Source organism: Chanodichthys erythropterus, chromosome 7 (assembly GCF_024489055.1).
Source record: "Chanodichthys erythropterus isolate Z2021 chromosome 7, ASM2448905v1, whole genome shotgun sequence".
NCBI lineage: Eukaryota > Metazoa > Chordata > Actinopteri > Cypriniformes > Xenocyprididae > Chanodichthys > Chanodichthys erythropterus.
Genome location: NC_090227.1, coordinates 35,145,887 through 35,162,611, shown reverse-complemented (window position 1 = coordinate 35,162,611; position 16,725 = coordinate 35,145,887). Strand labels below are relative to the sequence as shown.

At 34.1% G+C, this 16,725-nt stretch overlaps 1 protein-coding gene across 1 annotated transcript; it reads left to right on the top strand.

The window, feature by feature from the left end:
• The first annotated feature begins 1,050 nt into the window (after positions 1–1,050).
• wnt2 (wingless-type MMTV integration site family member 2) lies at positions 1,051–16,524 on the top strand. The gene is made up of 5 exons (XM_067390356.1): positions 1,051–1,133; positions 1,375–1,595; positions 4,548–4,825; positions 4,966–5,230; positions 16,063–16,524. The coding sequence occupies exons 1-5, from the start codon at positions 1,051–1,053 to the stop codon at positions 16,266–16,268; spliced, it is 1,053 nt and encodes a 350-aa protein (XP_067246457.1). The 3' UTR covers positions 16,269–16,524.
• Positions 16,525–16,725: the final 201 nt, after the last annotated feature.

Genomic DNA, 16,725 nt, shown 5'->3' with positions numbered 1-16,725 from the left:
TCATTAGACAATCTCTTGACTAATGATATATGTATTTTTTAGGGATAGTGATATTTCAAAACCACTGAGAGGATTCAGAAGTCATTCCGTATTGACTTGAAAAGGATGAAATTAGGCCAATTTAAATTCCATCATATTACCGATGACAAGTCTTCTCCACACTCTCGCGACCGCTCCTTTTTCACGGAGATCACAAGAAGAATCCGGTTTTCCTTATAATCTTGGTTCCCATAGGTAGAAAGGACCTCACAATACAAGGAAGAAGGACAAATTAATTCTTTCACATAACTGGTGATCAAAGATAGAGGAAATTCTGTGCGACAATTGAACAGTTCGTGAAAAGTTCAAAAGAATGTGATAATCCAATTTCAATGCACATCATCAAGAACTGTTTGTTGAAAAGATAGGATGAAGTATTTGTGCTTTCAGCCAATTAATCCTTATTCTCTGAGAAAAGACCACTTAGAGATATTCTTCAGGTTTTTCGAATCTGATCCCCAATTTAACAATAGCCTAATAGCTATGGACAAAGTGATCAATTTAATATAACGGGCTATAAAGATAATAGGCCTAATAATTATAATTTAGTTCTGGGTCTCAGGAGAAGGATATGGATAGGCATTTCACGTTGGACCACATTCTACACTTTCGCTGCTTTGGAAATGAGCCAAAACCTGTGGCTGGTGTCAAGCTAGCCTGAACAGATACTTTCAGACATCTAATTTCTTCACTTCATTCCTGAGGCAGGACTGCGCCCACCCCTTGTGTAAGCAATTTAAACCTGATAGGAGATCATCAGCTATCTGCAGCCACTTCAGCCCGAGGACGAGCATCAGGCTGTGTCTGCAGCTCCACACATCACACTTCACGATGCTTTGACGCTCAGCTCGCTTGTGTCGCGTCACTCCAGTGATTTTTGATCTGAGAGAGTAAATAACCAATTTGCTCCGACCGCCTCAGCATTCGATGCACTCTGTGTTTCATTTATTTGTTGTTAAACTGCAGACAAGTGCCTGAACGAATGAGTGTATCAATACTTAATTTTATAATATGAACTTTTTGCCAAGTGGAATATGTTTTTATCTGTCCGTGGCAATTTGCTGGTTCACATCAAGGGTCGACGCATCGTGGTGGTGGGTACAGTTTTTGTTCTCTTTTAAATATGTTTTAGTGAGGCTTTAAGTTAATAAATTAAAAATAGTTTTAGATTAGGATGTGGTTAAAAAAGTAATGGATTTTGCACTGAAAAATTAAACTACGCAGAACTATTTTATTTTATGAAATGAATTTGCTGACTACGCGGTTGTGTGTTGAAACATGATGACTTTCAGAGATTCCCATCGCTCATTCCCTGTGCTTTCATCTTTTATGCAGGTACATGGGCACTCTTGGATCGCAAGTGATGTGCGACAACATCCCGGGGTTAATTAACAAACAACGCCAGTTGTGCCGCCAGCATCCCAAGGTGATGCAGGCTATAGGAGCTGGGATTAAAAACTGGATTGGAGAATGTCAGCACCAGTTCAGGAACCACCGGTGGAATTGCAATACCATGGCGCGCGAGCACAATCTTTTTGGGAGGCTTTTGCATCGAAGTGAGTAAGCCTCAAGTGTATTGTTTCAAGTATAAGGGCTGCACATACAGTGTGTTCTCTGCACTCAACCTGCAGTGAAATTCCTTATCTGATATCAGATCCTATTACAGAAAGTAAAACTTGATGAACTGGGTGTGCTTTTGACCCTTCTTTGCTCATCTGTGTGTGCAGCACTGTTTTGATGTGGTTTGATTCTTATCAGATAGTATAAAAAGGATAAGGATATCTGAGATTATTAAAAAGGAGAAAAAATCAAGTTTAAAACGTGTGGAAATGTTATCCTATTCATGTTAGCATACATTTTTTAAACAGTTATGCCATTTTCTACAAAACGGTGTTGATTTATTGACTCTTGAAAAGCAGTGTAACCAAGTTAAAAGGAGTTTTTCACAAGACAATAAAGTGTTGTCAACATGTTGACAGCAAAATTCCCTTCATGTTGGTTATATTACACTGACTTTGGAAATTTTATTCTGAAATAACTTTGTCTCCTTATATTTTTTTAAAGAAATAATACAATTTTACACCACCTGGTAAAGTTGACATGGACTGTGACTTTAAACCCCATAAGAAATATCAAAATGATTTAAACTATATAAAAAAAAAAAAAAATTCAGCCCCATGTTTGGGTCAAATATAGGCCTTAAACCCAATGGTTGGGTTTGTTCATATTTGATCCAAACATGCACTCTAAAAAATGCTGGGTTAAAAACAACCCAAGTTGGGTTGAAAATGGACAAACCCAGCGATTGGGTTGTTCTAACCCAGCGGTTGGGTTAAATGTTTGCCTAACCTGCTGGGTAGTTTTATTTAAACCAACTATTATTTAAAAATTGCTATATGGCTAGCTTAAAATGAACCCAAAATAGTTGGGAAATTAAAAACCAGATGCAATAAGAGACAACAATAATAGACAAAAGGTGAATGTTTATTAATAAGCTTTAATATTTTATTCATATAAATTTAATTGTTTAATTGTTTATTAATATAAATGTATTAATAAGCAATTTAATAAATGTTTATTGTTTAATAATTATTCAGTGAACATTAATAAATGTTAATTTCCAACATACTTTGGGTTAATGTTAATTAAGCAATACAGTAATTTTTAAACAATAGTTGAGTTAAATAAAACTATCAGGTTGGGCAAACATTTAACCCTACCGCTGGGTTAAAACAACCCAATTGCTGGGTTTGTCCATTTTCAACCCAACTTGGGTTGTTTTTAACCCAGCATTTTTTAGAGTGTGGGGTTGAAACAACCCAGCATTTTTAGAGTGTAAATTTATAAATTTAACACAAACGTGTTTTATAATAGAAAATGTGTATTCTAGTCATTGTCTGTATGTATTGCATTTTAGTATGTATTAACTAAATTCATATCTAAAAAAAAAAAAATGTCACGTCATTGACCCATAAACAACAATACTGTTCTGTGATCATCTCAAGATGTCTAGATGTAATTTGAATCGATACCTCACAAAAGTCTCACTTAGCATGCAAGTGTATCCTTTACTTTCCATTGTGTTCAAGATTTATGTCAGTTTAGGGAACAAAGGCTGGATTATTGTGTCTGGTAAGTTAATTCAGAACTGCTCAGCAGCTTGATGCTTTAACTAGGTGTAATTGGCAGTTTTGTGACTTTAGGTCTGCGACTGTAAGTGTCTCTGTCTCTGTTTTCTCATTCCGTGTAAAATCATATTAATGGGAACATCCGCAAAGTAACTCTGTGTCCCAGGCCTCTAAGCTGCTCTGCACATTAAAGTTAGGTTAAACCTCTGACTTTAATCTTCTTTCTTTAAGGTATTCAGACCTCCCAGAAAGACTGCTAACTTCTCTGTGACATTGTGAGAATCTACTTATTGTCAATGTCAGCTCACTAATTTAAAACAATTGGGATTTCATGGCAGGCTTTTTACTTCTGTCTGACAAAGCTGCCGAACGGAAACATCTTTGGTACACATGTGAATAGCTGCAGCTTAGAACTTTTGTTCAGGCGGTCGTTTGTTGCTGTTGTTGTTCTTTCTTCCTTCTCTTTATACGCTCATAGCAGACAGCTTTCCACCGTGATAACCTTCACACTTATGCTCAAACGCAGACATATAGTTTTTCTCTCAGACATATATCTTTCTGAGGTAAACCTTGTGTTTCTATAATGGATTATGAGATTAGTATGATTTCAGTTTGAAAATATATAAAGCCAGCATTTATTTTAGGAATCGACTTGACCTGTAAATGTAATGACTAAACAGAAATGTATAAATTATGAGTAATAATTTATTATGATTTTTATTACCTTAATTATTATTATATTTATAATACTTATGTTATATAACATACAAAATAAAATGAAATATATATAACATACATTTAAAATAATTATGCGTGTCTGTGAATATATTAACAATTATACAAGTTAATTCACTTGTAAGTAAAATAAAATTTAAATGAATTTTAGATCAAATTAAAAATGTATAATGTAAATTTTGTGTGTTTTACAGTATATAAATATATAGATATACACACAAAAATTTGTGTATTATATTTTTAAGTTTAAATAATTACCAACTTGTATATCTTAATTATAAGATTTAAATTTTAATATTTTTTGATAATTTTTATAATAATATTAATTATATATATATATATATATATATATATATATATATATATATATATATATATATATATATATATAATTTTTTTTATTATTAAAATTATTTTGTCTGTGTATACATTACACACAAAAACATAAAATTATATAATTACTTTTTTTTTTTTTAGTTTAAATAATTACCAGCTCCTCTCTTTGTGTTTGAGATTGTATTTTGGTTGTTAATTTGTACATACTTTGTTATTGTTCTTGTAAATATTGTTTTTTTGGGTTGTAGGGTTCCGATGCCATTTATTATTATTATTATTATTAATATTTATTTATTTTTATTTTTTTAGGCAGTCGTGAGGCCGCCTTTGTCTATGCCATCTCCTCAGCAGGTATGGTGTATACCTTGACCAGGGCGTGCAGTCAGGGTGAACTGGAAAACTGCTCTTGCGACCCCGGAAAAAAGGGCTCATCTCGTGATGCCAAGGGAGCTTTCGACTGGGGTGGGTGCAGCGATCATGTTGACCATGCAATCAAGTTCACTCAGGTCTTCATTGACGCCAAGGAGAGGAAGGAGAGAGATGCACGAGCGCTCATGAACTTGCACAACAACCGTGCAGGGAGGAAGGTAACAATTCTGTGTTCTTGCAAACAGCTGTTGAGACACATATTGCGAAATGAAATCTTGACAAATAATAATCCATGACCATATTCTCATGCAATCAGAGACGGAGCAGTCAGAGACATTGTCTTCTTTTTTATTTACAGGCAGTGAAGCGCTTTATGAACCTAGAGTGTAAGTGTCATGGTGTCAGTGGCTCATGCAATGTACGTACCTGCTGGTTAGCCATGGCAGACTTCAGGCAGACTGGAGACTATCTCCGCAAAAAGTACAACAATGCCATTCAGGTGGTGATGAACCAGTATGGAACAGGCTTCACCAGTGCCTACAGGATGTTTAAGAGGCCTACCAAAAATGACCTTGTCTACTTTGAAGACTCACCTGACTACTGTATATGGGACCATGAGTCTGGTAAGTGTGCTGGGGGAAAACAATAACCCTTAAAAAGATGGTTTACCCAAAAAAGAATGACTGTATTTTTATTTTTATTTTGTCTATACAGTGAAAGTCAGTGGGGTCCAAACCTATGGAAGCTTGTTTCCGCCACTGAATTAAAAAAAAAAAAATTATCTCGCAATTCTGACTTTTTTTCTCAGAACTGCAATTTCAAGTTATAAAGTAAGAATTCCAGGATATGAAATAGCAGTTGCGATTTCTAAAGTCAGAATTGAATGATAAAAATTTGCAATTGCTTGTTATGAAGTCAGAATAGCAAGATATAAACTCCAATTCTGAGAAAAAAAGTCAGTATTTTTTTCCCTCGTAATTGGACTTTATAACTTTTATAACTAAAATTCAGAGTTTATGTATATCTTACAATTCTTAGAAAAGAAGTAAAAAAAAAAAGAAGTCAGAATTGTGAGATATAAACTCAGAATTGCGAAAAAAAAAGTCAGAATTGCGAGATGCAAACTCAATTAATAGAAAAAAGTCAGAAATGTGAGATATAAACTCAGAATTGTGAGAAAAAGGTCAGAATTGCGAGATGTAAACTCAATTTGGTGAAAGAAGTCAGAATTATGAGATATAAACTCACAGTTGTGAGAAAAAAAAGTCAGAATTGCAAGAAAAAAGTCAGAATTGTGAGATATAAACTTGCATTTGTGAGAAAAGTCAGAATTACGAGTTTAGAAGAAAAAAGTCAGAATTGCAAGAAAAAAGTCAGAATTACGAGAAAAAAGTCAGAATTACGAGATATAAACTTGCATTTGTGAGAAAAGTCAGAATTACGAGTTTAGAAGAAAAAAGTCAGAATTGCAAGAAAAAAGTCAGAATTGCGAGATATAAACTTGCATTTGTGAGAAAAGTCAGAATTACGAGTTTAGAAGAAAAAAGTCAGAATTGCGAGATGTAAACTCAATTAAGAGAAAAAAAGTCAGAAATGTGAGATATAAATTCAGAATTGCAAGAAAAAAGTCAGAATTGCGAGATATAAACTTGCATTTGTGAGAAAAGTCAGAATTACGAATTTAGAAGAAAAAAGTCAGAATTGCAAGAAAAAAGTCAGAATTACGAGATATAAACTTGCATTTGTGAGAAAAGTCAGAATTACGAATTTAGAAGAAAAAAGTCAGAATTGCAAGAAAAAAGTCAGAATTACGAGATATAAACTTGCATTTGTGAGAAAAGTCAGAATTACGAATTTAGAAGAAAAAAGTCAGAATTGCAAGAAAAAAGTCAGAATTGCGAGATATAAACTTGCATTTGTGAGAAAAGTCAGAATTACGAATTTAGAAGAAAAAAGTCAGAATTGCAAGAAAAAAGTCAGAATTGCGAGATATAAACTTGCATTTGTGAGAAAAGTCAGAATTACGAGTTTAGAAGAAAAAAGTCAGAATTGCGAGATGTAAACTCAATTAAGAGAAAAAAAGTCAGAAATGTGAGATATAAATTCAGAATTGCAAGAAAAAAGTCAGAATTGCGAGATATAAACTTGCATTTGTGAGAAAAGTCAGAATTACGAATTTAGAAGAAAAAAGTCAGAATTGCAAGAAAAAAGTCAGAATTACGAGATATAAACTTGCATTTGTGAGAAAAGTCAGAATTACGAATTTAGAAGAAAAAAGTCAGAATTGCAAGAAAAAAGTCAGAATTACGAGATATAAACTTGCATTTGTGAGAAAATTCAGAATTACGAATTTAGAAGAAAAAAGTCAGAATTGCAAGAAAAAAGTCAGAATTGCGAGATATAAACTTGCATTTGTGAGAAAAGTCAGAATTACGAATTTAGAAGAAAAAAGTCAGAATTGCAAGAAAAAAGTCAGAATTACGAGATATAAACTTGCATTTGTGAGAAAAGTCAGAATTACGAATTTAGAAGAAAAAAGTCAGAATTGCAAGAAAAAAGTCAGAATTACGAGATATAAACTTGCATTTGTGAGAAAAGTCAGAATTACGAGTTTAGAAGAAAAAAGTCAGAATTACGAGATATAAACTTGCATTTGTGAGAAAAGTCAGAATTACGAGTTTAGAAGAAAAAAGTCAGAATTGCAAGAAAAAAGTCAGAATTGCGAGATATAAACTTGCATTTGTGAGAAAAGTCAGAATTACGAGTTTAGAAGAAAAAAGTCAGAATTGCGAGATGTAAACTCAATTAAGAGAAAAAAAGTCAGAAATGTGAGATATAAATTCAGAATTGCAAGAAAAAAGTCAGAATTGCAAGAAAAAAGTCAGAATTGCGAGATATAAACCTGCATTTGTGAGAAAAGTCAGAATTACGAGTTTAGAAGAAAAAAGTCAGAATTGCAAGAAAAAAGTCAGAATTGCGAGATATAAACTTGCATTTGTGAGAAAAGTCAGAATTACGAATTTAGAAGAAAAAAGTCAGAATTGCAAGAAAAAAGTCAGAATTACGAGATATAAACTTGCATTTGTGAGAAAAGTCAGAATTACGAATTTAGAAGAAAAAAGTCAGAATTGCAAGAAAAAAGTCAGAATTGCGAGATATAAACTTGCATTTGTGAGAAAAGTCAGAATTACGAATTTAGAAGAAAAAAGTCAGAATTGCAAGAAAAAAGTCAGAATTGCGAGATATAAACTTGCATTTGTGAGAAAAGTCAGAATTACGAGTTTAGAAGAAAAAAGTCAGAATTGCGAGATATAAACTTGCATTTGTGAGAAAAGTCAGAATTACGAATTTAGAAGAAAAAAGTCAGAATTGCAAGAAAAAAGTCAGAATTACGAGATATAAACTTGCATTTGTGAGAAAAGTCAGAATTACGAATTTAGAAGAAAAAAGTCAGAATTGCAAGAAAAAAGTCAGAATTACGAGATATAAACTTGCATTTGTGAGAAAAGTCAGAATTACGAATTTAGAAGAAAAAAGTCAGAATTGCAAGAAAAAAGTCAGAATTGCGAGATATAAACTTGCATTTGTGAGAAAAGTCAGAATTACGAATTTAGAAGAAAAAAGTCAGAATTGCAAGAAAAAAAGTCAGAATTACGAGATATAAACTTGCATTTGTGAGAAAAGTCAGAATTACGAATTTAGAAGAAAAAAGTCAGAATTGCAAGAAAAAAGTCAGAATTGCGAGATATAAACTTGCATTTGTGAGAAAAGTCAGAATTACGAATTTAGAAGAAAAAAGTCAGAATTGCAAGAAAAAAGTCAGAATTGCAAGATATAAACTTGCATTTGTGAGAAAAGTCAGAATTACGAATTTAGAAGAAAAAAGTCAGAATTGCAAGAAAAAAGTCAGAATTACGAGATATAAACTTGCATTTGTGAGAAAAGTCAGAATTACGAGTTTAGAAGAAAAAAGTCAGAATTGCAAGAAAAAAGTCAGAATTGTGAGATATAAACTTGCATTTGTGAGAAAAGTCAGAATTACGAATTTAGAAGAAAAAAGTCAGAATTGCAAGAAAAAAGTCAGAATTACGAGATATAAACTTGCATTTGTGAGAAAAGTCAGAATTACGAGTTTAGAAGAAAAAAGTCAGAATTACGAGATATAAACTTGCATTTGTGAGAAAAGTCAGAATTACGAATTTAGAAGAAAAAAGTCAGAATTGCAAGAAAAAAGTCAGAATTACGAGATATAAACTTGCATTTGTGAGAAAAGTCAGAATTACGAATTTAGAAGAAAAAAGTCAGAATTGCAAGAAAAAAGTCAGAATTGCGAGATATAAACTTGCATTTGTGAGAAAAGTCAGAATTACGAGTTTAGAAGAAAAAAGTCAGAATTACGAGATATAAACTTGCATTTGTGAGAAAAGTCAGAATTACGAGTTTAGAAGAAAAAAGTCAGAATTGCAAGAAAAAAGTCAGAATTACGAGATATAAACTTGCATTTGTGAGAAAAGTCAGAATTACGAGTTTAGAAGAAAAAAGTCAGAATTACGAGATATAAACTTGCATTTGTGAGAAAAGTCAGAATTACGAATTTCAGAATTGCAAGAAAAAAAGTCAGAATTGCAAGAAAAAAAGTCAGAAATGCGATATATAAACTTGCATTTGTGAGAAAAGTCAGAATTACGAGTTTAGAAGAAAAAAGTCAGAATTGCAAGAAAAAAGTCAGAATTACGAGATATAAACTTGCATTTGTGAGAAAAGTCAGAATTACGAGTTTAGAAGAAAAAAGTCAGAATTACGAGATATAAACTTGCATTTGTGAGAAAAGTCAGAATTACGAGTTTAGAAGAAAGTCAGAAGTCAGAATTGCAAGAAAAAAGTCAGAATTACGAGAGAGAAAAAATATTGCTGCATTTGTGAGAAAAGTCAGAATTACGAATTTAGAAGAAAAAGTCAGAATTGCAAGAAAAAAGTCAGAATTACGAGATATAAACTTGCATTTGTGAGAAAAGTCAGAATTACGAGTTTAGAAGAAAAAAGTCAGAATTACGAGATATAAACTTGCATTTGTGAGAAAAGTCAGAATTACGAGTTTAGAAGAAAAAAGTCAGAATTGCAAGAAAAAAGTCAGAATTGCGAGATATAAACTTGCATTTGTGAGAAAAGTCAGAATTACGAGTTTAGAAGAAAAAAGTCAGAATTGCGAGATGTAAACTCAATTAAGAGAAAAAAAGTCAGAAATGTGAGATATAAATTCAGAATTGCAAGAAAAAAGTCAGAATTGCAAGAAAAAAGTCAGAATTGCGAGATATAAACTTGCATTTGTGAGAAAAGTCAGAATTACGAGTTTAGAAGAAAAAAGTCAGAATTGCAAGAAAAAAGTCAGAATTACGAGATATAAACTTGCATTTGTGAGAAAAGTCAGAATTACGAGTTTAGAAGAAAAAAGTCAGAATTACGAGATATAAACTTGCATTTGTGAGAAAAGTCAGAATTACGAGTTTAGAAGAAAAAAGTCAGAATTGCAAGAAAAAAGTCAGAATTACGAGATATAAACTTGCATTTGTGAGAAAAGTCAGAATCACGAGTTTAGAAGAAAAAAGTCAGAATTACGAGATATAAACTTGCATTTGTGAGAAAAGTCAGAATTACGAGTTTAGAAGAAAAAAGTCAGAATTACGAGATATAAACTTGCATTTGTGAGAAAAGTCAGAATTACGAGTTTAGAAGAAAAAAGTCAGAATTGCAAGAAAAAAGTCAGAATTGCGAGATATAAACTTGCATTTGTGAGAAAAGTCAGAATTACGAGTTTAGAAGAAAAAAGTCAGAATTGCAAGAAAAAAGTCAGAATTGCGAGATGTAAACTCAATTAAGAGAAAAAAAGTCAGAAATGTGAGATATAAATTCAGAATTGCGAGAAAAAAGTCAGAATTGCGAGATATAAACTTGCATTTGTGAGAAAAGTCAGAATTACGAGTTTAGAAGAAAAAAGTCAGAATTGCGAGATGTAAACTCAATTAAGAGAAAAAAAGTCAGAAATGTGAGATTTAAATTCAGAATTGCGAGAAAAAAGTCAGAATTGCGAGATATAAACTTGCATTTGTGAGAAAAGTCAGAATTACGAGTTTAGAAGAAAAAAGTCAGAATTGCGAGATATAAACTTGCATTTGTGAGAAAAGTCAGAATTACGAGTTTAGAAGAAAAAAGTCAGAATTGCGAGATGTAAACTCAATTCAGAGAAAAAAGTCAGAAATGTGAGATATAAACTCAGAATTGCGAGAAAGAAGTCAGAACTGTGAGTTTATAAGAAAAAAAAGTCAGAATTGCGAGATGTAAACTTGCAGTTGTGAGGAAAAAAAGTCACAATTGTTAGATAAAAAAAGTCGCAAATTGTTTTATTCCGTGGTGGAAACAAGCTTCCATACAAACCAACACTGAATCCCATTGACTTTCATTGTATGGACATTTTTTTTTTTTTTTTCTCAAAATACTGTCTTTTGTGCTGCATCAGAAAGAAATTCATGTAAATTAGTAAATAATTTTCATTTTTGGTGAACAATTCTTTTAATTATTTCCTCAAGAGGTGAATTATATTGTTATATCAAATCTGTAGTGTTCCAACATGTTTCATAACCCATTGTTTGTGTCTCCACCCTGCAAGACTCCCACACTCTGCTCAAAATCAGCAAGGCATTAGTCTTTGCCCCCAAACACCGTTGTAATCAGAGGACGGGAGCTATTTAGCTGGTTATTACATACACAATAGTCATAACCCAATCCTGTAACCCGAATGCCGGTAAAGATTCCCTCCCTAAGGCTGAGGTTTATCTCTTTTTACCTTTCTGTGTGTGTGTGTGTGTGTGTGTGTACATACTGAATAACACCAGGTGTACCTATGTGGGAAGCAGTAAGGGAGGGGGTGCCTGTCAGACTGCAGATGATCCCTGCTATCAGGTGACGCTGTGTTTAGACACATTACCACAGTTTTGTGGGCAGAACGGGAGCTGAAATTTAATCCCTACGCGCAAATGCTATAAATCACTGCCTTCCACGGCGGCACCTCTATATTTTCTGCCTAAAACTGGCAGGAATATTTAGAGAGGTAGGTCATGTCTCTTTTAAGTGCCCTGAGATGAAGGTTGAACCCACTTTAGGTATTTATTATTTATTGTATGTCAGTATAACTGCTCATTTATAAGCATATACATTTTGTAAGATCATAAAAACTGGAAATACAGTTAAAAGACTAGTTTATCCAAAAATGTTGTTCCAAACTTTTTTTTTTTTTTTTGTACCACTTCCTTTGCCAGAATACAAAAAACACACACACACAAAATATTTTTGTCAATCCAGTGGAAGTCATTGGGGTCCAAAACATCATTGGGATGTGCTGGAGTAGACTTTACAGAGTGCTTGACAAGATCTGATGCACCTCTTGATGGAAATAAATGTTGTGATGTTATTTCAATCAAGAGGTCTTGTATTGATAATGCAAGAGTCGAGCACTCTGTAAAGTCTCCTCCAGCACATCCCAAAGACTTTCAATGAATTTAAGGTCTGGACTCAGAGGTGCCAATTCATGTGTGAAAATGATTCTCCATGCTCTCTGAAACATTCTTTCCCAATTTAAGCATGATGACTCTTGGCTTCGTCATCCTGGAATATGGCCATGATGTGTCTTCCTACATGGTTGTTTAAGAAATGAAAAGCTACACACTCCAATTAATAACAAAAAAATAATGATCCAATCATAGACTCTTAAGCATTTGCAACTTTTTTTGGCCGGGCAGTGTAGTATGAATGTATATAGTATGAATATAACGTGCACATACTACATCCGTCACATTATCATTGTCATGTGACTTTCGGTGTCAGTTGCATCGCTTCACTGTCATTCACAAATCCTCTCCTTAGGCCTCATGGGATAGTAAAGTGTTCATCAGATGCTCACTTCAAAATCTCGCCAGAAGAATTAGGTCATCCGGGTACTTTTCACATACTTTATTTCGCCTACTATAAAGTAGGGAACTAAGTATGTGATTTCGGATGCAGTCTGAGACATTTTTCAAAATAAAATCAAACAGGTTTAAAATGCCATGATGATTACAGAATTTTCGTTTTTGATAGAAGATATGAAATGTCATGTGATATTTTAAATCTTTTTATTTTTAAATCTTGCTTCTAGCTCTGAAGGTGCATTTTTTAAAAATCACGACGACCATATTTTAGTGCTGACCTCTCTAGCAAGGTGGTTTGTGAGAAACTCTCAGCCGGGCAGTCTGTTTGATGTCAGTTTTAGGAGACATATACTATACCTCTCCTGCATAAGTGTGAAATCAATTACTAGCTCTCACCATGGTCACACATGTTAAACTCATCTCTTGGCACCCCCTCATCTTAATTCAATAAGCAGATCCACGCTCAGGTAAGGGCTGCCCATGATGTAAACGATATCCGCCCAGCATACCAGCCTGATGAACTGCTGTGGGGTGGGGGGGGAGTGGCCGTGTCATGCCCAGACACATGCCTGCCTACTTGCAATTGAGTTCAATAGAGCAGCGGTGACATACCAATGCTGGTGCTACTGAAGTGTTTTACAGTTCTGGCCTTCTCTGTAGGATTGTTCTCACCTTGGTTAAACCACTAAGAAAAATGTTTTTTGTATAGCTCTGAGTGTTGATTGGCATTGAAGAGATCTTTATAAACAAAGACTGTAGATTGTCACTCAGAGGGCGCATTAAAGCAAGGGTTTATACAAGGTCTTTAGCAATTTCTGTATCAGCAACAATCAGCGACGCGTCAGCCTCATAGAGGGCGGGGTTGTTGAGATTAGAGCTGTTGAAATGAGTATGTGATGAAGACCCAGAGCAATGGTTGATAGCTTCTATCATCAGTCCCTCATCTGACCAAGGACCAAGCGGTCATCCTTTTACATGGTGCCGACAAACCCAGCCTCTTCAAGACAGCGCTGTCTGGACACTATCAGACATCTGCCAGGCACTACACATGACTATTCAGTCGAGGTCTGCTTGCTTCAGGAATTTGTTCAAATATTCACTGCATTAATAGATTCCAGCAGTACAACGTATCAATATTAATGGATAAAAGTATGTTGATAACCCCTTTTAATTAATAGGATGGGCTATTTCAGACCAACAATAACAATTTTACCTGCCCCTCTAATATTTACATTGGCCTTATCACAAACAGATGATTACGGAAGAGGATTAGGGCCAAGCAATAATAATAATAAAAAAAAAAACATCTCGAGATTAAAGTTTTTCAATTTTGAGAAAAAAACTCCTTAAGTTTCGAGAAAAAAGTCGAAATAAAATGTTGAGAATAAACGTGTTAAATTACGAGAAAAAAGTCGAGATAAAATGTTGAGAATAAACGTGTTAAATTACGAGAAAAAAGTCGAGATAAAATGTTGAGAGAAAACTCGTTAAATTACGAGAAAAAAGTCGAGATAAAATGTTGAGAATAAACTCGTTAAATTACGAGAAAAAAAGTCGAGATAAAATGTTGAGAATAAACTCGTTAAATTACGAGAAAAAAGTTGAAATAAAATGTTGAGAATAATGTGTTAAATTACGAGAAAAAAGTCGAGATAAAATGTTGAGAGAAAACTCGTTAAATTACGAGAAAAAAGTCAAGATAAAATGTTGAGAATAAACTCGTTAAATTACGAGAAAAAAGTCGAGATAAAATGTTGAGAATAAACTCGTTAAATTACAAGAAAAAAGTCGAGATAAAATGTTGAGAATAAACTCATTAAATTACGAGAAAAAAGTTGTTAAATTACAAGAACAAACTCTGTAAATTTCGAGAAAAAAGTCGAGATAAAATGTTGAGAATAAAGTCATTAAATTACGAGAAAAATAGTTGTTAAATTACAAGAACAAATTCGTTAAATTACGAGAATAAATTTGTTAATTTAATTACTTTATTCTCAACATTTTATCTCGACTTTTTTTTCGAAATTTAACAACATTTTTCTCATAATTTAACGAATTTGTTCTCGTAATTTAATGACTTTATTCTCAACATTTTATCTCAACTTTTTTCTTGAAATTTAACGGGTTTTTTCTTGTAATTTAACGAGTTTATTTTCAACATTTTATCTTGACTTCTTTCTCAAAATTTAACAACTTTAATCTCGAGATGGTTTTATTTTTTTATTATTGCTTGGCCATAATCCTCTTCCGTAGGTGATCATTTTGTATTTGTGGCAATGCATTTTTATATTTTTATTAAAATAAGATTATTGTTGTTGTAAATATATATATATATATATATATATATATATATATATATATATATATATATATATATATATATATATATATATATATATATATAATATGCGTGTGTGTATACACCAATCAGGCATAACATTATGACCTAATATTGTGGTGGTTCCCCTTTTGTTGCCAAAACAGCCCTGACCCGTTGAGGCATGGACTCCACTAGACCCCTGAAGGTGTGCTCTGGTATCTGGCACCAAGTTGTTAGCAGCAGATCCTTTAAGTCCTGTAAGTTTCGAGGTGGAGCCTCCATGGATCGGACTTGTTTGTTCAGCACATCCCACAGATGCTCGACTGGATTGAGATCTGGGGAATTTGGAGGCCAAGTCAACACCTCAAACTCGTTTTTGTGCTCCTCAAGCCATTTTTGCTTTGTGGCAGGAGCATTATCCTGCTGGAAGAGGCCACAGCCACCATGGAATACCATTTTCTTGAAAGGGTGTACATGGTCTGCAACAATGCTTAGGTAGGTGGTACATGTCAAAGTAACATCCACATGGATGGCAGGACCCAAGGTTTCCCTGCAGAACATTGCCCAAAGCATCACACTGCCTCGGCCGGTGGAAAGGGGTCAGCATGGGCACCCTGACTGGTCAGCAGCTATGCAGCCCCATACGCAACAAACTGCGATGCACTGTGTATTCTGACACCTTTCTATCAGAACCAGCATTAACTTCTTGAGCAATTTGAGCTACAGTAGCTCGTCTGTTGGATCGGACCACACGGGCCAGGCACAAGAGCTGCAGTTTTTGAGATGCTCTGACCCAGACGTCTAGCCATCACAATTTGGCCCTTGTCAAACTCGCTCAAATCCGTACGCTTGCCCATTCTTCCTGCTTCTAACACATCAACTCTGCGGACAAAATGTTCACTTGCTGCCTAATATATCCCACCCACTAACGTGCCGTGATGAAGAAATAATCAGTGTTATTCACTCTATTCACTTGGTTTGTAGTTTTCAACACATTCTTATTAATGCTTTAAGATTACTGCAAGTCATTTTTGCAGTTTCGACCAAACCTCACCTACTGTATGTTAGTTGAAACATGGTTATTTGAGTGAGGAACTATACCTTGAACATTTTTGATGTAGCTATTTAGTTTCTCTCGTTAAACCTATGATGTCTCGTTTTTGTCTTATTGCAGGATCTGTGGGCACTGGTGGGCGAGTATGCAACCGTACATCCCGTGGAGCTGACAGCTGTGAGGTCATGTGTTGTGGGCGGGGCTATGACACATCACGCGTGAGCCGCACCACCAAGTGTGAGTGCAAGTTCCACTGGTGTTGTGCTGTTCACTGCAGGGACTGCGAAGAGGAGGTAGATGTGCATACCTGCAAAACCCAGTCATGACCTCACAACTCCTGCACTTCAGTTACCTTCTAAATGAAAGATCCCACCTCAAACCTTTGAACTTGTACAATGCTTTTCTCTGGCAAGTTAGATAAAAGTAGACCAGACATTGCAGCATGGCATATACAAATGACCAGCAGTTTAAAGGTACACTATGTAAGTTTTGCATTTTGTGGAAGGACATTGTTTTGGTTGTGCTTTGGCACTGCGTGACTGTGCGGATGAAGAGAAAGATATTAACATACTGCTCATAAAACATCCCCCCCCCCCAATAATACAAATATTTATTACTGCTTTGGAGCATAAGAATGTTTATCTTTAATGTATTTCATGTTTTGAAATGTAAATACAAACTCTATGTAATTTAAAATAAAACTTACATCTATGTTACATCAAATATTCATCAAAAGTTTGTTGTCCTGTTTTGCAGTAAACACTATAAACTATATTTTTGCTT